At 52.3% G+C, this 25,223-nt stretch overlaps 1 protein-coding gene across 4 annotated transcripts in view; it reads right to left on the bottom strand.

Annotated features, from left to right (window-relative positions):
• The window catches only part of POC1A (POC1 centriolar protein A), a 68,849-nt gene that overhangs the window by 27,350 nt on the left and 16,276 nt on the right, over positions 1-25,223 (bottom strand). For 3 of the 4 annotated variants that reach the window (XM_081818750.1, XM_081818743.1, XM_081818744.1), the window contains exons 8-9: positions 18,310-18,378; positions 16,132-16,230 (exon numbers count right to left, since the gene is read on the bottom strand). The exons of the other annotated variant lie outside the window; for it this stretch is intronic. In XM_081818750.1, the coding sequence (XP_081674876.1) occupies positions 16,132-16,230; positions 18,310-18,378 (168 nt within the window). The remainder of the gene's footprint in view (positions 1-16,131; positions 16,231-18,309; positions 18,379-25,223) is intronic. 4 annotated transcript variants of the gene reach the window in all.

The following is a 25,223-nucleotide window of genomic DNA, read 5'->3' on the forward strand; positions in this document are numbered from 1 at the left end:
GAGTTTGTTTTTGGTTTTTATTCAGCCTTTTTTCCTTTTTCTGAGCTTTTTAGATCTGTGGTTTGATGCCTTTCATTATTTTTCAAAAATCCTTGGCCATTATCTTTTCAATAGCACCAAAAATCATGAAATGTGTTATTACTTTCCTACAGTTGCTCTAACAAATTGTCATACTTGGTGACTTAAAACAACAGAAATTTATTCTCTCCGTGTTCTGGAGGCTAGAAGTCCAAAATTAAGGTATCAACAGGGCCCCCTTAGTGCTTAGTGGAAGCACTAAGAGAGAATCCTTTCTTGCCTCTTTCAGCTTCTGGTGGCTCCAGGATTCCCTGGTTTATGACTGCAAAACTGTAGTCTTCTACCTCCATCTTCACATGGCCTTTTCCTCTCTCCATGTATCTCTTGTAAGGACACTTGTCATTGGATTTAAGGCCAACCCAATAATCCAGGATAATCTCATCTCAAGATTTATCTTAACTTCATTGGCAAAGACCCTCTTTCCAAATAAGATCACATTCGCAGGTTCTGGGGGTCAGTCAGGACAGACATATTTTTGAGGAGGCCACCATTCAACCCACTACAAAATGCTTAGATATAAATCTAACAACATATATGCAAAATCTGTACACTGAAAACTATAGTACACTGATGAGTAGAATAGAATCAAAGAAGACCAATATCGATGAGGAGATATACCATGTTTGCATACTGAAGGCTCCATTTTGCTGAGATATCAGTTCTCTCTGAAATCAGCTATAGGAAACAAGAAGCCGATTCTAAAATTGATATGAAAAGGCAAAGCAACTAGAGAAGTCAAAAAAATTTTGAAGAAAAGAAGAAAATTAGAAAAATCACATTACCTGATTTTAAGACTTAGTTTAAAGCTACAGCAATCAAGACAGTGTGGTACTGGTAAAAAGAGAGATGCATAGATCAATGGAACAAATGCAGTCCAGAAATATACCCATAGATATCTGGTCAATTAATTTTTAACAAAGGTACACAAACAACTTAGTAAAGACAGTTGCTGGAACAACTGGATATCCATATGTAAAAGAATGAACTTTGGTACATACTTTGTACCACATATAAAAAATAACTAACTCAGGGCGCCTGGGTGGCTCAGTCGTTAAGTGTCTGCCTTCGGCTCAGGTCATGATCCCGGGGTCCTGGGATCGAGCCCCACACCGGGCTCCTTGCTCGGCAGGGGGTCTGCTTCTCCCTCTGCCTCTGCTGCTCCCCCTGCTTGTGCTCTCTCTCTCTGTCAGGTAAATAAATAAAAATCTTTAAAAAAATAAATAAATAACTCAAAATGGATCACAGACCTAAATGTAAAACCTAAAACTGTAATATATGTATAAGCTTTTCTTCTAAAACATAGGTGAAAATCCTTGTGACCTTGGATTAGACAAAGATTTCTTAGGTATGACACCAGAAGCATGACCCATAAAAGAAACCGTTGGTAAAATGACTTCATCAAAATTAAAAACTGCTCTTTGAAAGACACTGTTAAGAAAATGAAAACACAAACTACAGACTGGGAGAAAATATTTGCAAGTCACATATCTGGTAAGGACTTGTATCCAGAATATATAAGAACTTTCAAAACTCAATGAGAAGACAACCTAATTAAAAGAAAAAAAAACACAAAGATTTGAACAGACACTTCACCAAAAAACATACAAAGATGGCAAGCATACATATAAAAGATGCTCTACACATCATCAGCTGTTAGGAAAATGCAAGGTAAAAATCACAGTAAGAGAGACGCCTGGGTGCCTCAGTCGGTTGGGCATCTGCCTTCAGCTCAGGTCATGATCCTAGGGTCCTGGGATCAAGCCCCATGTCGGGCTCCCTGCTCAGGGGGGAGCCTGCCTCTCCCTCTCCCTCTGCTACTCCCCCTGCTCTCTCTCTCTCAAATAAATATCTTTTGAAAAAAAAAAAATCACAGTAAGATACCAGTATACACCTAGTAGAATGGTCTAAAGTTAAAAAGCCAAAAATACCGAGTGTTGGCGAGGAGGTAGAGAAATTCAAACTCAAGACACTGCTGGGGAGAATGTAAGATGGTACAACCACTTCAGAAAAGAGTCTGACAAGTTACTTGAAAGGCTAAATATACACTTGTTATGTCCCAGCCATTCCACAGCTAGGTATGTACCCAAGAGAAAGGGAAATATATGTCCGTATAAAGATAAGTACATAAAAGTTAACAGCACCTTTATTTGTAATAGCCGAAAATTGAAAATAATCCAGATGTTCACCAACAGACAGATAAACAAATTGTGGTGTACACATTCTATGGAGTACTACTCAGCAATAAAAAGAAATGAACTATTGATACATGTAACAACATGGGTGAATCTCAAAATAATTAGGCTAAGTGAAAAAAAAAAAAAAGACCAAAAAGAATAATATAACTACATGATTCCATTTACATCAAATTCTGAAAAACACACACCGATTTGTAGTGACAGAAAGCAGATTAGTGGTTGCCTATGGCTGGAGGGGGAAGGAAAAGACTGATATAAAGAGGCAAAAAAGAATTTTTGGTATGATGGGAATATTCTGTACTTTGATCATGGTGGTGATTAACTGTACATGTCTGTCCAAACTCATAGAGCAATTCACTTTTTTATTTTAGAGAGAGAGGCAAGGCATGCAAGTGGGGGGAGGAGCAGAGGGGGAAGGAGAGGAAGGGGGTAAGGAATCCCAAGCAGACTCTGCGCTGAGCCCAGAGCCCGATTATGTGGGGCTCAATCTCATGACGCTGAGATCATGACCTGAGTTGAAACCAAGAGTCAGATGTTTAACCGGCTGAGCCACCCAGGCACCCCAGGGGTTCATTTTTTAAAATGGTGAATGCTGAGGCGCATGGCTGGCTCAGTCAGTAGAGCATGCAACGCTGGATCTCAGGGTGGTGAGTTCAAATCCCATGTTGGACGTAAAGCTTACTCAAAAAAAAAGAATGAATAAATAAAATGGTGAATGCTACGATTTGTATGTTAATAAGCCTGACTTAAAAAAAAAAAGATGCAGTTACAACTGAAATACCCCCAGAAACCCAACCTGCCCATCACATGACACTGCACTTGACACTACCCATCACGGCCACTCTGTACTCAAGGTGAAGATCACTAGCTCTCCATTGGACATCACCAATGGGCAAACCCCCAGGCTAAAGACCCCAGGAGAGGCCCATGAGGCCCACCACTGGCCTGGGGATTACAGTTCCCAGACGCAAAAAACCAGCTCACATTTCAGGGCAGTTCAATTCCCAAAGCCTCAGTCTCCCTGGTCATCAGTGGAGGTCCACAGGCAGCGGCCACCCCGTCTGTGGAATGGCAGGCCCCAGCCGCTCAGGGGTCCCTATGCAGCTTGACAGTCAGGAGTAAGCAAGGTCTGCACACACCTGGCCAGCAGCCAGCAGTGGTCGGAGATTTACCATAAAGATGCTGTGAGCTGATGTGACCGAACACCCCGCTCTGGTTAAGTGGGGTGGTCAATTATTAACACCTGCTCAAGGTGGAAATTTCTCCTTTTCTTTTAATCTCTAACACCGGACCTTGCCGCCTGGTCGGCCTGTTCTGGAAACAAACTGTGTCACAGACAAAAGCACCCAGGAACTGGTCCACGGCTTGACTCTGGGCCAGAAAGGGGAGAGGAAGGTGACCGGGGCCCAAGATCTGGGCTGTTTCACTGGTATCCAACTTGTATAGAATCAGGCGGCAGTCTGGCTGGCCATGGCCCACTTAAAACACCAAAGCGTGTCAGTGTGTTTCCAAAGCAGGACTGAGCACAAAACTGGAAGAAATGGACAGACACACACACCATGATCCAATCTTTTCAACTTAATCTTTCATTCAACTGCTCATTGCATAGTCTGCTAAGTGAGGGTGCAGAGATTTGTGGACACATTTCTTACCGTCTTTGCCTTGGGCCTTTGGCTCTGACAATTTGCCCTCATGAAAAGTTAATGGGTGTCTATGTCTGCCTGCCTCTGTTTGCTAAACCTGATCCTGGCCAGGAGAGCAGAAAAGAGGACAGAGCTCACTTGAGCTCACGCTTCTCTCCAGCTCTTCAAGTGGAAAAAAGGCACGGCCGTTTTCTCGAATCGGAGCTCTAAAGAAACCTGGTACTGTATCCACCACACATATTTGTGGACTAGATATACAACAGCCTTGTTTGCCCTATAATTTAGAGTTCCGGCCTGGAGTCCAACAAGAGAGAAAACTTCTGGTTCTAAGCATAGCGCTGAACCCAAGAGGAATTCTGGTGTCTTAAAATCATCTAATTGTTTGACAATCTTGCCAATGTTCTTCCAAGCCAGCCTAAGTATGAGTATGGGATTTGGTTACCGTGTTGGCTTTTATCTAGAGTATGAATGTGCAAGGGTATTTTCGTGTGTTCCCCATAGCAGGCTCCCAAGGAGGCCAGGGTGCTGGGTCATCTGTGCACACAGAGGGAGACAAGAGGCTCAGGGACACAGGGCCTGGGGCCAGCGGGGCAGCCTCTGAACTGAATTAAACGCTCTATGACAACGGATCACATTTGGGTAAGAGCCATCCCTTGACCCCAGACCCCCACTGACCGGAAGGGGATAGGGTGTCCTCTGAACTAAGAATTGTGAAGGGGTCGAAGGATGGGTGTAAAATGGATGAGGGATCCACATGCTTGACCCACTCTGGGACTCCAGGTAGCTCGGCCCACTCACCCCACAGTCCTCTTCTCAGAGAGTGGTCCCTTTGAGGCGAGTGGCATCCTATCATACCTGGGTCAGTCACAGACCTGCCTGGCACGTTGGGAGATGCTAAATGCACAAACCAAGGAACCCCATCTCCTCACCCAGGCTCAAAGCAAGACTGAGGCCTCTATACCCAGGCTCGAACACCACTCCTGGGCTCCACCCCTAGCGACCTCCAGCTGCCCCCCGGCCACACTCTCCGAGAGTTTCCAAGTATCTCCCCCCACACAAGAGGGCTGATGTATAAAGCCAAAGTTTTCAAAGGAGTGAAAGGATTGCCCTGATGAGCAGGAACTGGAAAGTCATTCCAACGTCCAAATATGCCCCCCAGAGAAAACAGTGGAGCTGGGAAGGTCTGCCTCACCGCAGTGGCATACCCAGGTGACGGGAGCTCTGGGGGGAGAAAGGAGCAAGGATGAGCGGGGGAAGACCTGGCGACTGCAAATGGGTGGAGGCCATGAGAGAGCAAGCAGGCCATCATACAGCGAGAACTTTCCTTGGCACAGAGGGGGCCCCTGGCCCTCCTCCCTGGAGGGGTGCTGAGAGAGCAGGAAAACGCCCCAGGCCTTTAGGGGCTGATGCCCTCCAGGCCCTCATACCTGGCATAGCCAGAAACACACACAGGTGGGCTACAAGGCAGAGCCGGGGGCCAGTGACAGGGACCAGAAGAAGGAAGAGAGCAAGAGTGGGGTGGAGTCGTCCACACAGCCCGAGGAGGCCTCAGGAGAAGGCAAGCCCATCATGGGCCTGTGCTTGGGCCAGAGAACACCTGCTGAGTCTGCCCCGGAGCTCCTGGAGCAGACGTGGCCCCTGGAGCACTTGCACAAACGATGCTATTGACAAGCAGAGAAGCCGTCCCACAGCCTCCCCGGCGGTGTAAGACCATTCCCTCCGAACACGACCTGCTTCTTCCAGGGCCAGCTCTTGCTCAGTTCCATCCCACAGATGTGACCACAGGCCCACTCGGGGCTGGGCGCTGAGCGCCTTAGGGTCACCTGTCCCCTTCGAGACAGAAACACCCACCCTCCCACTGCAAACACCTGAACCATGGCACCCGGGGAGGGAGATGAAGCCCAAGGACTGACTGGAGATTTTCTTTTAAAGAATTAGACTGCTATGAACTAATTTTAGACTTAGAGAAAAGTTGCAAAAAATAGTACAGAGAATTTCCATATATCCCTCCCCCAGGCTTCCCCAGCGCTAACATCTTACATAACCATTAGGACAATGATCAGAGCAGGAAATTAACCCCGGGACAATACCATTAACCAAACTAAGGGCCCCAGGTGAGCTTCACCAGTTTTTCTACTTATGTCCTCGGACCCTGCTGTTCCAGAATCCCAACCAGGACCTCACGCTGCATTATTTCTCCTTGGTCTCCTACAATCTGGGTCAGCTCCTCAGTTTTCCCTTGTCTTTCATGACTTTGACATTTTCGAAGAGTACCGATCCGTTCTGCTGTCATATGTCCCTTGATGTGGGTCTGTCCCGATGTTTTCTCATGATCGGGAAGAGGTTATCCATTTTTTGACGAGAACACCACAAAAGAGAACTGCCTGACATCGCAGAACTCGTGTGGACAGGACGTATTATCAGTGGCGTTGACCTTGACCGATGGTGATGACCTCTCTGCCAGGCTTCTCCAATGTGAAAATACATCTTTCCCTGTGTAGTTCATCTTGGCTTTTAAAATGTGGCTTTTTAAAAGGGAACGTGTTGCTGTCATTACAAACTCCGCGCCGTCAGCCCAGCCTGCTGATGGCTGCAGCTGCCCCACAGATGAGAGGCAGCTAATGAAGATGAGCAGCAGAGCCGATGTCTCTAGAAGACGCCGAAGCTCTCGGTGACAAAGAGGAACAGTAGCAGTTTATTTATAGATCCACTTGAAGACAGCTCATTGTAACTACTGGGGTTGAATTTTTAAAACCTCGGGAACAAAGGCTGGCTATTTTAAACTCTCCTTGCACTTAGTTCAATGGAGAGTGTCAGAGGCACCGACCACACCCGGGCATCACTCCCAAGCTCGGCAATTCAGAATTTGTGTAGCATCTCAGGACACGAGTGCAGCCTGCCAAGACAGATAACCGCCACCGGCTCTGCCTGCCCTGCAGAGGCAGCGGGCCTCTTATGGGCCAAAGCCCTCACCCCCAGGGAGGAGTCGAGGGAGGCTACGTCCCACGGGGTCTCTCAGCCTCCCCTTCCTGGAAAATTAACTTGCACACAGCTGTTGTGAACCAAGGTTACATCTCTGCCTGCCTCCCCCTGCAGGCTCCAAAGAGGGATAGCGCCCTCCAGCGGATGCCTGCCCCAGGACAGCCGGCACTAGCTGACACATCTCCAGGCTGGAAAAAGGGTGTCCTGGAGCTCGCAGGATACAAATGTCCCGGAGGACAGTGGGAGAGTGGCACCCTGGAGCTCCTCCTGCCCCCAGCCCAACTGTGCCTCTAGCCAAGACTGCTCGATCTCTCCAGGCACCAGAACCATGGTGGGGAAGGGAGACGTGGGTTTTCTCAAAGCCTCCCACGTCCTTATTTGAACAAAAAGCACAGAGCCATATTCTTGACACAATGTGGAAAAATGTGAGTATGGACTATGCATTTGATAGTAAGGGATTATTAATTTTGTTGGATGTGACAAGAGCACTGCAGTTATATAACCAAGAAAAGTCTTTATTTAGGGTAAAATAATGTATCTGGGATTAAACAAAAATACTCCAACTCTTCTAAAAAAAATGGGGGGAGGGAGATGAACAAAATAGACTGGCAAAATGCTGAAGCTAGATGAAAGATACATGGGGGTCTGTTACACTATCCTCTCTACTTTTTGTGCTAGCTTGAAATTCTCTACAATATAAAGGTTTTTTGTTTTATTTAGTAAAAAAGAAAAAGCTCCCAGGTGCCTGGAATGAGCTGTGGAGCTGAGGCCAGGCGAGTGAGACCCAAGGAAGAAGCTGAGGACGTGTCCCCAGCCTGGTGTCCTAGCATTTGCAAGCACAGGAGGCAGATTTGTCTGAATCCATCAATGTTCAGGCCAGTCTTTGGCACTGCCACAGAGAAATCCCCCAATGGCACCACAAGCATTCTGTGAACCCTGCAGCAATGTCCAGACCGTCAAAGAAACTAATTTTAAGATAATCTCCATGGAAACCATCTATTCTGATTTTTTCCATGGTAACCGATGAGAACACAAACACAAGCACTATCTAACACCCTTACACCACATGGGCCAATGCTGCCATCCAATCTGGAGAATTCAAGCTGCAAAGGGCTTTTTTCCACTGAAAATGAGAAGTACTGAAACTTCTAGTCCAGACATGCAGATTCTACCACCTCCATTGCCCAGTCACTGCCCATACCACCCCATGCACCTGCCCCCAAACTGACAAACCAGGCCAGAAAGTGGTTTCCTTCATTTAACCTAGGACCATCAAAAATACCAAAAGAAAGAGCCAGAGCCTGCCTCTTGCCTCATGGGCTCAACCCATGCTGCCCACAGACTGCAGGCATGTGTCCACTGAGCTTGGATTTCCAGAACATTCTGTGTTCCGGTGATAGGCTGGGCACCACATAGAGACCAAGGCCCCAGCCCTCCGGGGAGACAACAGGCCAGCGAATAACTGACTACAGGAAAGAGGAGCTGCTCCAGCAAGGAGAGCGCTCCGGCAGGTGGGGCGGGAAGAATTCACAAGCTGCGGGGCCTCCCGGTGAAGGAAGGCTGCATGGAAGAGAGGTCATCTGGGAAGAAGTAAAACAGCTGAGTAGAGTTCTGCTAGGGAACAGGGGGCAGCCCAAAGAATCATAGTCAGACTTAAGCAATGGGGTCTCCTTTCCACTCGTCGTGGCTCATTTCCTCCATTTTCAGGTTTCTGGGTTTGAAAAGAGAGCACGGAACTAGAGAAGACCCTCAGATCCCAACAGCCTCAGTTGGTGCCACCCTCTCTGGCTTGCAACCATACGTGGTCTCTGTTGGCTCTCCTGTGAAGAAGACTCATTAGCATGGCCTGACAGCGCTGTAGATGCTTGTCACCACTGTCAGCAAAAAGGCAGTGTCACAGCTGTGGTCCTGGGTCATGTGTGCCTTGTAGTAAAACATCACGATACATCACGATATCAGGACCTCACCACTGCCCACTGTCTTGCTCATTTCCCCATGTGCAATGTGGAATCTCCACTGACCTTGAACCCGCACTTTGGGTGCCAGGGGGAAAGGAAAACCTCAAACAGTTATGAGACCCTTGAAAGAGATAACAGAGCTCTGAAAGCTGTGTGTGCATGCCCAGGTTTATGCTCCGGATGTGTCCCCAAGCACGCAAAGCGAGAAGCAAGGGCCCTCCGGGTCCTGTGTGGATTCCAGAGTCAGGTTCTTTGATCTTCCTGACACTGTGAATGTCTTACCATGCCTTGCCTGGGGTTTCCGAGACCATGCCTCCTGTTGGTTTAAGTCATTAAATAGGCTCTCCTTCCTAAGCATCGTGTCACTCTCCTCTGGATAGGAGGAATGGATGAGAATTTTCCAGGGGCAGGAAACTACCACTCCAAGGGGCCACTCCGAGAAGGGTGTACAGCCTCTGTCCCCTCCTACAGTCCCATCCTCTCACCGCCACTGCTGTTACCGCTGTTTTGGGACTTGGTCCTGTTCTTGTTACCTGGAGGCACTTCCCCAAAAGGCTCCAAAAAGCAGACCTTCACCTGAGGCCTTAGATGTTGAGCCACTAGCCCCCAGGTCATCTCACGCTCAGGGGCCAGAGACTCTCACCCGCCAGCTTCCCTAGAGGCCCCGCAGGCTCTGGAGGATGGGGGCTGATGGAGGCACCCACTTATGAGGGCAGGAGGCAGGGGCACTGAGGACAATAGGCAGGTGGTTCAAGAGCAGGTCACTGGACTGGTGCAGCGGCACTAACGGACGGAACGGGAGCCGAGACGGGAAGACCGGCAGCAGAGGCCCACAGAGGGCTGCACTGGGTACCATCCTCGCCCCAGTGAATCCTGGCTGGTAATAAAACCATCCATCTGCTTGCCGTCGTAAGCTGAGCCCAGTGGGTGCCTCTAGGTTTAAAGAGCCCACAGGGAAGCGCTGGGATTTCTTTTACCACTAGACTGAGATTAGAACCAAAGCCATAGTACTTTTCCTCTTTTGGAAAGAGGCGGACTACAATTCTCCAAAATGGGCTGAAAGGGACCCCAGTTCTCCAAGTGCTTCTCCCAAACTGTAATCCCCACGAGCCATGGAAACTTCCCAAGATGGTCAGAGACTCTCTTCTTCCCCCTATGTCCCTGCCCAGGAAGCCATGGTCACAACCGGCTAGACTGTTTTCCAGCAGGCCAGTGACTCTCAGAGTGGGTCCCTGGACCATCGACCATCCTTACCCAGTCAGACACTCTGGGGATGGCACAAGCTGTGTTTAACAAGCCCTCAGGGTGATTCGGAAGTGCACTGAGGTTTGAGAGCCACAGCGAGAGGCTTATTGCAACCCACGTGAAACGGTCAAAGGCCTGTCTCCTCGCTGCACTGCCAAAGGCGACTTCCCCCTTCCAGTAAACACCGTCATTATTTAACATGCTCCTGGTAGCAGCCCTGACCCACCTCCCAGTAAACTCAGTTGTTGCCTCTGGAAGGAAAAGGAGAGGGGATCTGGCCTGCTTCCCAAGAGTGGAGGCAACAGGTCAGAGCCTGAGGGATGGGCCCAGCCCCCCATGCTGATCCCCAGGCCCAGGGTGCCCCTCTGCAGGGAGCATCGGAATCTTTGGTGCTCCTAGACTTGGCACAGCCATGTTACCCCCACCCCCCTGACCACTGTCCAAGGATGCTCTGACTCCACCAGGAACTTTCTCTAAAAATTGTAGCTTGGTAACAAATATTGAATCTTCTTTGTTTCTATTCTCCTCTGTCTTCCCGCTGAAACTAAGAAGTCCAGAGCACTTTCCATGACTTCCACTCTGGTAAAGGTGAGGAAAATGCAACCTGAGTGTGAAGTGAGGCATCTGGTCTGGGGGCTGCTGCCACCCAGAGTCAGCAAAGGCCGCTGTGACCAGCCTACCCTGCGCCTGCAGGAGGATCTTTGACACAGTGAGCCAGGAAAATGGAAAATGCCCAAAGGATGTACCGTAGGCTGGGGTGGGAAGAAATCTGAGTACAGAGAAGCAAGACGAACTGCCTGAGGTTACAGGACAGACTTGCCACATCAGGCCAGGCTCCAGCTTCATCATGGATCAGCAAACAGGCACAGTATAGCTCTTAACACTGCCAACCAAGTGGTTACAGGCTGTCAGGAGTCTGGACCCCATGAAACCAGCCCTCTTCCAAGATGCCTAAGTGCCTGGGCCTATCCCGACTCACCTGCTGACAAGAGCCCCTTTTACTAGTCCTGGGAAATTCAGAGCCAGAATCAGGGTCAGTTGAAGAAAGGAGAGGCTCCCTTCTAAGACACATAAATCTGGGGTTCACTCTTGCTGTAAACACCCACAATGCCCTGTCTGCCAAGCATCCCCTCGAATCCATACCTATCCCCACTACTGAAAGCAAATGCCAGCCAGAAATCTGTTCTCAACAAGAGACCCCAGTCCTCCATGCTCCCAAACAGAGGGAAATCCATAAGGCAGTGGAAATGGACCCCAACCCCTGCCTCAACTCTGACTCCTCAGACTACATGCCTGGGGTGAGAACCCAGGAGCCTCAGATCCTCAGCATGGAGTAAGATCCAGTGCCACGACTGGAATTGGAGCCCAAGAACCCTTATGTCAAGCCCACACCTGGGTAGCACCCCAAAACAGAAAGCAGGAGTGGAAGCATGGGTGCAGGAGGTGGCTGGGGCTTCACCCTTAGAACCAGAGGAACTAGGAAGAAGAAAGAGGGAAGGCTGAACCTTCAGGTCAGGTATTCTTGGCTAACCTCGCCTCCTCCTCCTGGGGACAGTTCTAGCACTGAGGCTCTGGGGGTCCCAGCCACTTTGCTTTGAGGAGTCATGGAGGTGGCAGAGGGAGAGAAGCCTGTTTCCATTCACCTCATGGATTTGCCTTTTCATCTGGGAGCACAGAGGACTTGGGTCTCTCACCAAGAAGCAGAACCAGTTCCTGCAAGGGTCTAAAACCCTCACCAGACCTCACAAAGACGACCTGCAGAGAGGAGTCAACATTGAAAATTATCTCAGTCAGAATCACCCCCTCTACTGCATGTTGTCCCCCACCTCAGCAAGTTGGGAACACACAATCACTCCAACCGGGCAGGGGGCTCATCCTGCTCTCAGTCTGACAGAGGAAGGAAGAGGAACATTTTAAAAATAGCTAAAGCTTGGTGAGCACTTGCCATGTGCCAGACACGGTTCCAAGTGCCTGCCTGGCATGTACCCCCTCGTGAAAGCTCATGAAGGAGGGCCGGGCGTCTCCCCATCTGAGGTTGAGGGGCCCCAGAATTCAAGGTTACTGTCTGAACTGGAGGGTAGCCAGCCTTGAGAACTCAGGAAGCAGTTTTCAGTTTTCCTGAATTACCTGGAATTCTGCATTCTTCCCCTCCCACCCCGCCCAGCACAACCTTCCTTCGCAATTGCCTAATGGGCTCTCAGGTGTTTGGAGGAAAGGCAAGAAGGAGAGTAAATCGGAACAAACGCATCTTTGCTATTAAAAGTGGTTTTAAAATGCTTCTGTGGTTGAGGCAGAAATCAGCCCTATGGCAGCTGGGCTTGGGGAGCAGGGGCCAAATCCAAGGTCAGCCAAGACACAGTGACCCTGATGCATCACGGGCTGGCCCCAAAGCACTAACGGCAGGAGGGAGCTAGAACCTGAGTGGCTGAGTGCAGAGAGGATGAAGGGAGGCCTGCACTGCTGCACAGGGCAGAGGTGAGCACCAGACCCTTGAAGACAGCAGCACGAGCACCTGCTGCAGACGACTTGCAGGGCCCACCCCTTGCCCCCACACATGCCCCTCTGGGAGGCACTCATCTGCCCACAGCAGCCCTCCCGACCTTCCTCCAGCCTTGCAGCATGTCACAGGGCAGAACGTGGAGCTTCCTGGCCACCCTCAGCCCAGCTATTAGGCTGGAGTCCTTCCTCTGCAGCCTTCCAAGCAGAAAAAGCTCCCCAGCCACAGCCCTAAACGCTCTCCTCCACAACTCAGCCAGGAATAGAGGGAAAATGGAACCCATTATTCTCATCCTGAAGGGCTGGGAAATGGCTTGTGCTTTTCAACATGAAATGTGCCTAAAAATAAGCTGTGAATTTCAACCAGAGGTTGAAAATAGCTCTGGCAGTGAACAGAGCTCTGTTCAGAGTGAGCTCAAGGATGGCCTTCATTCCAAGAGTGAGAGCTGAATGCTGCAGTCCGAGCAGGGGTCCTGGGCAGGGGGCTTTCCAGGGCAGAGGGGCCGTCACTTGCTCACAGGGCTGCCCTTGCCATGCTCCACTGGTGGAGGCCTGCCCTCCAGCTTTAGAACGCCATACTCTATGAGACACACGGTACCTGAGTTGATGGCTCCGTAAGATCCTCAAATGCCCAGGTGTGTCTCGGGCAGCTTTAGGGCCTCAGGCCCAGGGGATAAACAGAGCTAGAGGGGGAGAAGGTCATAGCTGAGCCAAGCCACCCTGGCCAGCCACCAAACCACTCACCAGTTACTATCTCAGAGCCAGGAAAGCCAGCAGGCAGGAAGGGCAAGAACACATCCAATGGTAAGTAAAGGAAACCAAGTTGCTAAAGGTCTTTTTTGTTGTTTACCATCACCTCTGGAAGATTCCAAAGTTTGACAGGCCAAAACGACATTTCTATACAATAGACTTCTATTAGAAACAGTCTAGAGACCTGAGCCCCAGCTGCCGGGGGGAGCCCAAATCTGGCCCAACTGAGCAGGGGCAGGAGCTCGAGTCATCACACTCGGGGCCGCGCTCCGCCTGCCACAGCAGCCCTGACCCCCCCACATTCCTACACTCCTCCTGCCACTGCAATCACTTCCTTTCTGGGCTCACTCCCGAGGCAGGAGTTAGTGTAGTGATTCTCCACTGGGGGCCATTCTGCCCACCCCGGAAGAGATCTGGCAATGCCTGAAGACATTTTGGGTTGTCACAATGAACGGGGGGTGGGGAGTGCTACCGGCAGCTAGTGGGGAGAGGCCAGGGATGCCGCTAAACATCCCGCAAGGCCCAGAACAGCCCCCGTAGCAGCCAAGGCTGGGTCCGCTGGAGGGGCGGGAACTCATCGGATGCACCCGTTCCTGGCACGTGGCTGCAGGGCACCTGGGCTTCCGAGGCAGCTGAGACACTCTGGCCAGCCATGGAATCGGTCACCAACTCAGTGCCAGGGAAGCCCCAGGGCAGGAAAGGTGAAACTATACTCGTCAGCTTCCCTTCCCACCACAGGGGCAAACCTAACCGCTGGCCAGGGCTGGACCAACTGGCTTCCCTGGGCATGCAGGGCTGAAAGAACTCCATGGACGACAGTGGTGATGGTTGGACAACAGTGTGGATGTACACTCTGGCATGGGTGTGTGTCTGCATGAGGGGCCATAAACCTCCTCAGCATCCCAATGGGACTTGTGACAAATAAGGGAAAAGCCATAAACAACAATTTTAGGACTCATAAGTCAAGTCACTGCGCGGGTTAGCAGAGTTCATCTACGTCCCACATGGGCTCCTCAGAGCCTGCCTAGGAAAGTACTCAGGTCCCACTGTAGAAACAGAGGTGTGGGAAGAATGGGTGCTTTGTCTGGGACCACACAGCCAGGACTCAGACCCAGTTCTCTGACCCCAGAGCCCATATCCTTTCCCCTGTGTGAGCACCACGTGGCGATGCCCAGTGGAACTGTGGCTATAGCTCTGTCGTGGGCCAGGAGGTAGTATGGGAACACACGGTTTTCCTGAGCACCAGTGAGCTATTCACCCATCCATGCCAAACCCTGCCCTGTCCTGCTGGCTTCCCCCACCCTGAAGGCCTTCATGCTAGATTATCAGGCCCCACAGCTCTGGGACACAAGGCTGCTCCATACCCCCTATCTGAGCAGGACTGAAGGGACAACAGGCAGCTTGTCCAAGCCTCCTGCCTAATAACCACAAGAAAAGGAATATGGCATTCTCCCTTTGCTGGTGATTACTAACCATTCCCAAGAGGCAGGTGGCAGTGCCCTCTCCTGGGACAGGGGGAGAGCTACCAGGCAGCCCTCTGCCGCCTACAGTTACTAGCTTGAGTAAGGGGGGCCAGTGTGGTGAGCCCCCAGGTCCAGGCATCCAGGTGGGTGACTAAGCCCCAGGCGTCTCATCTGAGAATGAGAGCAGTACCTTTACCCGCCCAGCCTGGGCTTGGCTCACTGTAAATGCCCAGCACATGGGGAGCTGGAAAGGAGATGGCACTCACCCCACAGGATCCAGTCCTGCAGTTTTTGAAAAATGCCTTTCTAGGCAGAAGACCAAACAGCAGCAAGCAGACCGCCATGCAACCCAGTCATCCCCACCAGACCCAAAAGCTGAGAATCGCTACTCATTAGCAAATGTGGAGAGAGAACAAAACCTCCCGGCCCAGAGCAACCCTAGGAAGAAAAGCTTTAAATCTCAACCTGGCCTATTCCTAGAAGTAGCCCCAACACACAGAATGGGGCTGTGTGTGCGCGTCCGTGTGTGTGTGTGTGTGTGTGTGTGTCTCAGGCTAGGGTGGGGGATCCCTCCGCTGGAGCCAAAGAAAGGCCAGGATGGACTCAGAGGCTTCCTGGTTCTATTCTGGGCCAGCCTTGACTTGCTGGAGGACTCGGGCAAGCCACTTCCTGTTGTTCAGGCCAGTTTCCGTGGGTGGGAGAGGCTACACTGCCTCCAGGGTCCAGGAGGGAGCGATTTAAACAGCCGGCAGCCACTGGGGCTTAAAGCCCTCAGGGCTCCACATCCTTGGCTTGAAAGCTTACTTCAGCCAAAGCGGAACGCAACTTTATTCAATGAGATCATATCAGTTATCAAATTTTTCCCCAAAACTATTTGTCAAAAAATATCATTAACTATTTGAATTCAGGAACACTAAATGCCCTTTTACCGACAAAGGTACTAAAAATGGTTTGTGGCTGAGGAACTTCCTTTCCATAGTGTAAAAAAAAAAAAAAAAAAAGGGAAGTGAGAGCAACAGGGCTGAACCTTTCCCATCCGTCCCAGCTGTGGCTCAGGCCCCACGCCCTCTAGGAACTCTGCATCGGGGTCGTGTGGCCCAAGGCTCGGCATGGGACAGGTCCTCCCTTTCCTCAACCAACAGTAGCCTGTGCCTTGGAAACACCCCCCCCCCCCCGGGCACAGGGCCTCACACCCTGCAGTCTTCACGTCTTGTTTGTGCATTCCAGATTTGAAAGTACCACAAGTGCCAAAAGATTATTTGCTGTTCACCATGACCCACTGGAGTTTCAGGGCTCAGGACACGCCTACTGAGCCACTTACCAGATTCCCGGAGGACGTGGCCAGCGGGGCTGGGGGCCTGGGCACTTTCAGGACTTCTCCATAATCCACAACATCAAAGTTACTCTTCCAAACCATCACCTGCCAAGAGCAACGAGCACAATGACATCACACCAGCCCTACTTCATGGAAGAAAGGAGGCAGGGGTGACCCCCAAAGTTCTGGGCCAGTTGCAAGACAGTCCCCACCTGACACTCCAGCTCAACTCTGGGACCTGTCCCACCTCCCCGGCTTTTTAGACAGGCCTCGAGAAGACGTGGTTGTGCCGTCAGGATGGACTCACTGCATGTTGTCACCAGGCCTTTGCACTTGCTGGTCCCTCCCTGGAGGGTCCCAGCATAAGCGGAGCTGGCTCCTCAAGCTAAAGCGTCTGCTTCAGCAGCATCTTCTCCGAGAGACCTTCCCTGGTCTCCTGCTAATTCTTATCATAGCCCTCTATTGATTTCTTTCATAGCATCAGACTCAATAGTTATTTAATGTCTTTTTCTCTTTTCCTCATTTATCGTCTGTCTCCCCACTGAAACAGAAGCTCCCAAGGGTAGTAGCCTGGCTTTAAGTTACACCAGACCACTACGGTTAAATTCCTGGGTCCACCCTTTACTGTGTGGCTCCAGGCAAGGGACTCAACCTCTCTGTGCCTCAGGTTCCTCATCTGTGAAGAGGGGATGATCCTACTTCCAACCTCACAGGAGACAGCTTGGCACAGACACTGGTACCCAGGGAGCCATGGGTAACACACCCATTATTCCCCGGTCCACTTGAAGGATCTTCACGTCTTGAGGCTCCCCCAGCAAAAGGTTGGCAAACGGCCCTGGGGAGCAGGGGAGCAACAATGCTCCTGCTAGAGGGTGTCAGCCCCAGGTGGCTGCCCTCTGCCAGGGTCACTTACAGGGTGGCAGGAGCTGTGGGGTGTGGCTGGTGCTCAACGGAGGCCACAGAAGGAGCCCCAAATCCATGTTAAGGTGAAAGCGCAACATGCCCGGGATGCTTTCCTGCTTGCAATGCACCACGAGCCTGGTTCTTTGGGAGGCTGCTTGCCACTCCCAGAGCAGCCCACTGTTTACTGCCCCCCGACTGATGGGCACTTAAGGCCTTCATTCCTGTTTACAAACAGAATTAGCACATCCCCCACCCCCTTGTTTGTAGGGCCCTGTGTAACTGCACTAGTCCAACTGCTGAATATATTCCTGGGAGGGGAACAGACTCACATGTCTCTCCAAAAAGGCTCTCAGAGCCAACTTTAAGAAGGCAGCCAGGGAGCTGAGGAGGGGCCAGAGTGGGCGGAAGCCCTACTTTCTACCAGGCTGCCTCTTGTACCATGTGACTTTCTTTTACCAGGACTATTTATAGTGTGACTTTACTGTACTATTTTCCTTTGTTTAAGCAATGAGCCGGGCCTCCACACTCGGGGACAGCTCAGGGGTCCCGTGAGCCTTCCTCCTCCCTTGTTTGGTTAGCACAGGAACCAGTGCTGGGTGGGAAGACGCCCACGGTCTCTTATCCAGGCCGTGCCGAAAAAGCCTCCAACCACCTTCTGCTTTCCTGGCAGAAACTCAACCCGAATCGGTCCATGGGGCTGGGGCTGGAGTTCGCCGGGAGGCCAGTGGGACTTTCCTGGGCTGAGCAGTCAGAGCTGTGAGGCCCAGCATCAAGAGAATGAACATTCTGGGCAGGAGGCACCAGGGCTGACAGGCAGAAAGCCTCGGCACAAAGGGTGACAAAATGGGACAGGACCTCCTCACACAGGTCTTCTCCCTGCAGCCAAGCAGTTTGAAAATGGCGCCCCTCAAACAGCCCACAAGTGCAGCATCCTGGGTCTGCGCACCTCACCCCAAGTTTTGGCCTTCATGGTCACTGCAAGTCACCGAGGAAGCTGGTGAAACCTGGCCCATCCTCAAGGCGCCTTGGCTCCTGTTCTCTTCTGATAAGTATCAGCCAACATTCCTCACACTGTTTTTTTTTAATTTATTTATTTGAGAGAGAATGAGAGACAGAGAGCATGAGAGGGAGGAGGGTCAGAGGGAGAAGCAGACTCCCCGCCGAGCAGGGAGCCCGATGCGGGACGCGATCCCGGGACTCCAGGATCATGACCTGAGCCGAAGGCAGTCGCTTAACCAACTGAGCCACCCAGGCGCCCCCCTCACACTGTTCTTTACTTACTTGTTCATCAGAACCTCCAGAAGCAAAATACTCCCCCGTTCTTGAAAAGGCAACAGTGGTGGCCGGACCCTATCAGAACAAACAAAAAAGAACAAACACCAAAGGTCACTCTAGCTTCCAAACGCACAGGAAGAAAACCAGCTCATGAACGAGAGCCACAGCAGGACAAGGGGCTGAGGGCTTCATTGAGCCCCTAGTCCTTCCCAGGCTTTGGCAGAGGCACCTGTAGGAGCTCAGCCACGGGTGTCACTGCTGAGGCCTCTGTGCCCGAGCACTGCTGACAGCACAAAGGCCAGGCCACAGGGCGGTGGGTGGGCAGAGAGGAATAAGCAGGACAGCGCACGCTGGTGGCCCTGCTGGGTTGACATCACCGTCCCCGCTTCCCAAGGACGAGCTGGAGGTCAGAGAGGTGCACTGACTCATCCCAGGCCGAGCACGGGCTCCAGAACTTGGTCCCCCTGGCCCAGGCCGTGCTCCTCCCCTACACCACCCTGTAGCCGACCAGAGAAGCGTGAGGCCCCAAGGAGGAGCCAATGAGCAGAAGCAGGGTGCCGTCAGGGAGTCCAGGGGACACAAGAGGCCCGAAGCAGGGCAGGAAGGAGGCTGGGGAGGGGATTATCAAAGGTGCCTGAGCAGAGGAGCAACAAGACGCATCCCCCTAATGGGCATGTCACGTGCCTTATGTTAGGACCCTGGCGGGAGAAGTGCCCGCTCTGGCTTCCCCAGGGCTGAAGGTCTGCGCGACTACGGTAAGGGTGATGATGCCAGACCAGGGCAGGCAATGCCTGGAGGGCCCGTGAGCACATCCAGACTTCGAGGAGCTGGGTGTGATCTCCCGGCAAAGACGGAAGGCTCTTTCCCACATGTGTGACATCCACCGCAGAAAGATGCATGGAGCAAGAGTCTGTTCACACAACACGGTGGACCAGCAATTCCTCCTAGCCAAACTCAGTCTGCCAGTACCTGGCATTCCTCAAGCAAAACCAGAAAAAAGAGCTTCTCTCCTAACTGATGACAGCACAGCCACTGTCATGGAGGCCACCTCCGTTCCTCCAGACCAGAGCAGGGAGCAGCAAGAGCCCCAGGTGCCCAAATGAGGTGCCTCCGGCCATGGGGCTGGTAGAAGCAGTAGACGCATGGACAAGAGGAACACTGGGACGCACCTTGCACTCGATGCCAGAAAAGACCAGACAAGTTATGGGCTAGAAAAGGGATCTGTGGTCATGGAACGAGACGAGCTTCGGCCTGCCCAGAAGGGACAGATAGGTGGAAAGCTGCCTCCTGGGTCTAAGCGTTCTGGACAGGATGGAACATTCTTCCACTTCCCGAATCTACCCATGGCTCCTCCTCTCCTAGATGCTCATAATGAGGGTGGTGAGAAAGTTAAGTACAAGGCCAGTTAACAGTGACCTGCACTAACCCACTTAATCTTCGGAGAATGGTTTGCATGCTGACCCCTTCTATGGGTGACATGTCCCAGAGGGGAGACCAAGGCCTGAAAGGTCAGAGACAAAGCCTCCCCCTGTGCCTCTCCCTGCCTTCTCTCACAGGCGGGGCTCCAAGGGCCCGGGGATCAGGGCAGCCGGGAGTCCTACGTGGCCATCCAATAGGACAAAGGAGATCCATCTGTATGACTGGGAACGTCAATGAAATCAGTGAGTGCAAAATGCCAGGTGCAAGGCATCACGGGCTGCCAGCGCAGGGCTGAGTGCGGGAGGGGGTGGGGGAGGGGGCAGGTCGAGCAACCCTCAGGTACTCTTCCAGGTGGACAACCCCCAAGGGTGAACAAGATGAACAGGACTTATGGGGTGGTGGGGGGAGGAAATTTCAGATGACTTTTACTTGATTCTTGGAAATCCTATAATTTCCCAAACTTTGAATCCTTAAACAGTGAGTATATGGCGTTGCTATGTTAATATAAAAGCAAAACAACAAAACTATTTTCATTTTGAGAAAAAACAAAGAAGGAAGAGGGAAAAGAGAAGGAAACCAGGACATGGAGCGTCAAAAGAGCCAGGCTCTTTGCCTGCCCAGAGCTCATGGAGGAACAGCCAGTTTCCAAGAAGTCACAGCAACCAAGGAACCAAACAAATACTCATCAGTCTCCTTTCCTGCTGTCACTCAACCACCAGATGCCAAGCTGGGGACGAGATGCCAGAGGCCAAGCTGTGGCAGGGCCCCTGAAGAAGGCGGCCGGCAGCCCATGGCTTGGTGGGGGACTGGGACCAGAGAGCAGGTGCTAGAGCTTTCCCCAGAGTCCAAATGCCCAGACACTCTGCAGCAGGGAGGCAATAAGGGGGCAGGGCCTGCAGTCCTCCCCAGCAGTGGCTGTTTACCTAGAGGATGGCTCGGCTCCTGCACCAGGTACCTTGGTGTTCCCGGAGAGAGCACCCTTCCACAGAAGCTCTTGCCTGTGTGTCTGTGGCCCACGAAAGCAGCTCTACCGTGGGCCAGAGCCAGCAGGGACCGGGATGCAGACCAGGCTTCTCCACCACTGACAACCATCATCCCACCCCTTCTGGGGCCCAGACAACCCCGGCCCCCAATGACCTCACCAGACTCCCCGCTTCCTCCCCTCACTGGTGCTCCAGCTCCACCAGCCTGCTCACTGCTCCTCACCACAAGCTCCAGAGGGTCTCATCTTGCCTTCAGGATCTTTTGGCAACTTTCAGCATTGAGCTCTTAATTCAATTATTTCCAATCTTTCTCAGTTTTAAATAAACTCATTTAAGGCTACACATTTGCCTCTGATTTACTACTTTAGATACATCCCCAAAGTTTCCAACATGCAATATCCTCACTGGCAGTCACTTCCAGACGTTTAGTTTCCACTGCGATTCTCTTTAGCCCAGCAGTTATCTAGAAGTGCATTCCAGCTGCCCAACCACCAGGGCTTCGGGGGGTCCCTTTCATCACTAACAACGATCAGATGGGATCCACCTTCTTTGAGATCATTCTGCCTTCAAGGTGGCTTACCCTTTTCAGTTAATTAGTCACTCTCAATGTACAATTCACCGGCTCGCGGCAGGGATGTCACCAAGTTGTTTCTTCACCCAGGCAAGACCCAGGGGCCTCTGCAGTGACTTCTGAGCATGACTCTGAGCTCTTGGCTGAGATTTCAGCAGTGTGGTCTGACTGCCAGAGGTGCCCACCTGCCTGACGTCCTGGTCCCCAAATGCCTGCAGGCCACGTCCACTGGCAGGGGGCCCTCACAGGCTCAACCAGATCCTTCCCTCCATCTCCAGATCTGGCCCATCGGTCTTTGGTGAGATGATTCTGCCTGGTCGTCACAAGCGCGGGACGCAGCCTGGCCTCCCACCCCATCCTACTCTCCCTCCGGACCCAGCCACACATGGCCCTCCGGCTTGGCTGGACCCACACCCAGTCACTTCATCACACTGTCTCTGCTTTGACAACCCTCCAGACCCAAGGGACCCACAGAATCTGCTTTCTTCACTCTTGCAACGAAAGCATCAAGCATCAATCAAGAAAGTTAAAAAAAAAAAAAAAAAGGCAAAACAAAGGAACCCATGGTGTTTAGATTCCATAGCTCCTGGTGACTCTCCCTCCGCAGCCCCTGCCGCTTGTCCAGACCCCTCCGCTCTCCTCACCCCCTTCCACCTGACTCCCTGAGGCCCCCATGCACCTGAAACTTTGACCGCTGTGCCCACAACAGCTATGCTGGCAAAGACCCAGCAGGTACCCCATCCACCACCACCTCACAAGGCTTTTGAAATGTTTTTCACTGGCTGCCAGCAAACAAATAGGAATATCACACCACATGCCTTGAGTCAGAGGTAAACGAGTGACCATCCAACAAAGATATGGAGACCAAGGAGGCCTGAGAAGCCCCTGGCGTGGGAGCTCTGGTCTCTGAGGCGTCCAGGCTGCTCCTTCCACAAACCCCCACACCAGGGAGGCTCCTGCACTCGCTCATCAGCACCTGCCGTGGGCTGACTCTTATGTCTGAGTAGTGACCCTGTGGACAAGGAGTGGCCTCCGGGAGGAGCTGGGGTCCAGGAATGCTGAAGCTCTCTCCTGACCTTGGCCAAGGACACCTGCTCCCTCCCAATCCTCAATCCTAGGCTGCTGGCAGGGGACAGAAAGCCAGGCTGACATCTTGGTTGACTCAAGTTGGAGTAAATGAGCGGTTCTCCCTCTTGATGTCCTCTCACCTCTCCCAGGAGGTACCCAACCATCCAAGTTGGGTCTGAGACTCCCAGGCATAAACGTAATTCTCCAAAATAAAATGACTACACAGGGGCCACAGAGCGCTGGAAGAAAGGGGGCTGGGGAGCAACGTTCGGAGAGCTTCCTTCCACCTGGAGCCGCCTGAGGGGTAGCACTCATGCTCCAGGCCACTCTCCCACACTGCCATCTCTCCTCTTCAACCCTGTGCCCCTTAATGCCACTTCCCCAGTCCCAGCCTTGGCTCTGGCATGGGGCAAGCTCCCAGTAACCCTGGTGGATCCCATACCCTGAGGCTGTGATTTCACAACAACCAAGCCTCAGAGCACAGCCCCAGGTGCGGACAGCAGCCCTGGTTTGGGGTTCTAGGCCCTCGAGCCATGCCCAGCGGTCCTCGTGCAGCTCAGTCACTCCGCAGCAACACGAACGCCAACTGCCTAGCCAGAAACACCAGATTTAACTCCCACCCACGTCCCGCCCACCATCCTCTCCCAAATAGCTCTGGGGACTTAAACCAAATGAGCATGGCTCAAGATTATGTTTCAGAAAATATAGAAAAATCAATCTGTATTTCTAGCACACTGCCCCCACACTTGCCACACAGAGCTATGGGGGCCTCGCTCGGGGCACAGGGCTTCGCACAACAGCTGTACTTGGTGCGAAAGCTCTTCCTTCTCTTGCTCTTCCCTGCTGCAAGGTGAGGGATGGGAGAGGATGAGGCCCCTGTATGCTGACACCCCTAAGTCTCTACTGGATCGAGCAAGAAGCAGGGACTCCTCTTCCTCCTGCTTAACTGTCACCACTGTGGCTGATCCCCAGAGCAAGACCTTCCAGAGGCTCAGAGAGGGTAATGGCACCCCTGCCAGCCCACTGCCAAGATACCTGGCCTATCCTCTAGGAGTCAGGCCCTAGAAAAGATGACCTGATGGGCGGGACTAATAAAGGGCACTGCCAACAGACCTGTGGACCAAGGCACCGGCAGGCCATGCCTACTCAGAGCAACCGGTCAGGACAAGTGCGTTTAGGCAGAGAGTCACCACAGGGACAGATTTCAGGAACTGTGCGGCCAAAGAGAAGCCAAAGCAAGAGGATGTTCTGGGGGAGATGAGGACAAGCCTAAAGAAAACAAAGAGCTAGATAAACCCTTGAAAGACTCCGTGGGTGATGGAAGGAAGGGAAACGGGCACTCCCCAGCCCAGAGGGGGAAGGACTGAGGACTATGGCCCGTGCCCATCAGAGGGGGCGGAGCCATCAGAGACCCCTACCATGGACTCCTTTTCCTACCAAAGACTGACTGCCCACCCAGGGTGCCAGGACCGTGCCCATAATAGAAACGTTCAATGACCTTGTAAAGAGCTCTCACCTAGAGCAGCCTGGGATCTTTTCTAAAAGCTGAAGTGGAAAAGGACCAGTATCTGTGAAGACCTACCATGCCTGGTGCTAGGGAATGTAGACACATGCTCTCCTGTTGTGAGGCAGATGCAGCAGTTCTTACAAATAAGGAAAAGCTTAAGGTCCTGCCCAATGTCCCAGAGTAAGAGGCAAAGCTGGAATGGTCTGACCTTGACACACCTCCCGTCTGCAGCCTCCTGAGCTCAAGACTTTTCGGCTGAACTAGGTGCGAGGGTACCCGTGGCTTCTCCAAACCAGAAACCAGGTGGGTACAAGCTGTTTGTTCCTGGAAATATTGGGGTGTTTCCTTAAAAAAGCTAGGCACCGTCACCTGCCAGACAAGGCTGTGTGAACCCTCCTCCACTGAATGCATCCTAGCACTCGGCTCAGTCAGAGAAGCTTGCAAAGGTGACCGGTGCAGGCTCTTTACCAGCTCAATCCACGGAGAGAGAAATTTCTCTGGTGTTCCCAGGGACGAAGGCAGAGGAAAGAGGGCAACGCGCCACATCCAGGCTGGCAGTGCCCTCCCTACTCTGTCCACCCTCCACCTGGGGTGGGCAGATCGGCTGGAGGTAGAGGGCCACCCTATCTCTCAGCCCCAACAGGCTCCTCAGCCTGTCCCAGCACCCCCTGCCTTGGCAAAGTGTCAGTGTCTGCTCGGGTTGTGTGTGGAAACCTGCGCCACCTGCTGCCTCCTCACTGCTGAAGGCCCTCACACCTTGAGCAGCAGAGCTGTCTGAGGGGCTCGGGCCCCCGGGCTGGAGAGAGCAAAGGGCCTGCCCGGCTCTCGGCCCGGCACCCGGTGGTCAGTCAGTTGAAGACGCTCACGTGGTGGAAGCTTCTGAAGAGCCACAAGGGCCCCAGCTACAGCCAAGGAACCATTCCTGGGGTACAGCCTAGGTGGCGCCGAGCTCCCGTGGGGCAGAAGCCTCTCTCAGCCCCTAGCTACATCCCCTGAATGACCCTTCGTAGCTCAGAGTCCCAAAGCCGGGACTGCAGGAGAGAAACACCAGAATCCTTGAGGCCCACAATAAACTTGTAATTGATGTCCACCCCTAGCCCCACAAAGGGGGCCAGCTTCACATGGGCCGATGGGAGGTATGGCCGACTGCGTGCTAGACAACCACCAAACTGCTGCCATGGCCAGACTCCTGGGCTGATGAGCTGCCCTCAACACAGCACAGGAGACCCGGGCTACACTGGGTGATCCTGATCTTAGCTTGTACTTGGCAAGCACCTCCAACCTGGTGCCCCTGTGCCTTTAGGAGTCCACTAAATGGCCTATCAGACTTCTAGCCTCAACCCAGATCAAAGAGTGTCAGCCCAACAGCACT

Source organism: Leptonychotes weddellii, chromosome 1, assembly GCF_054177405.1.
Source record: "Leptonychotes weddellii isolate Sample4059 chromosome 1, ASM5417740v2, whole genome shotgun sequence".
Taxonomy (NCBI): domain Eukaryota; kingdom Metazoa; phylum Chordata; class Mammalia; order Carnivora; family Phocidae; genus Leptonychotes; species Leptonychotes weddellii.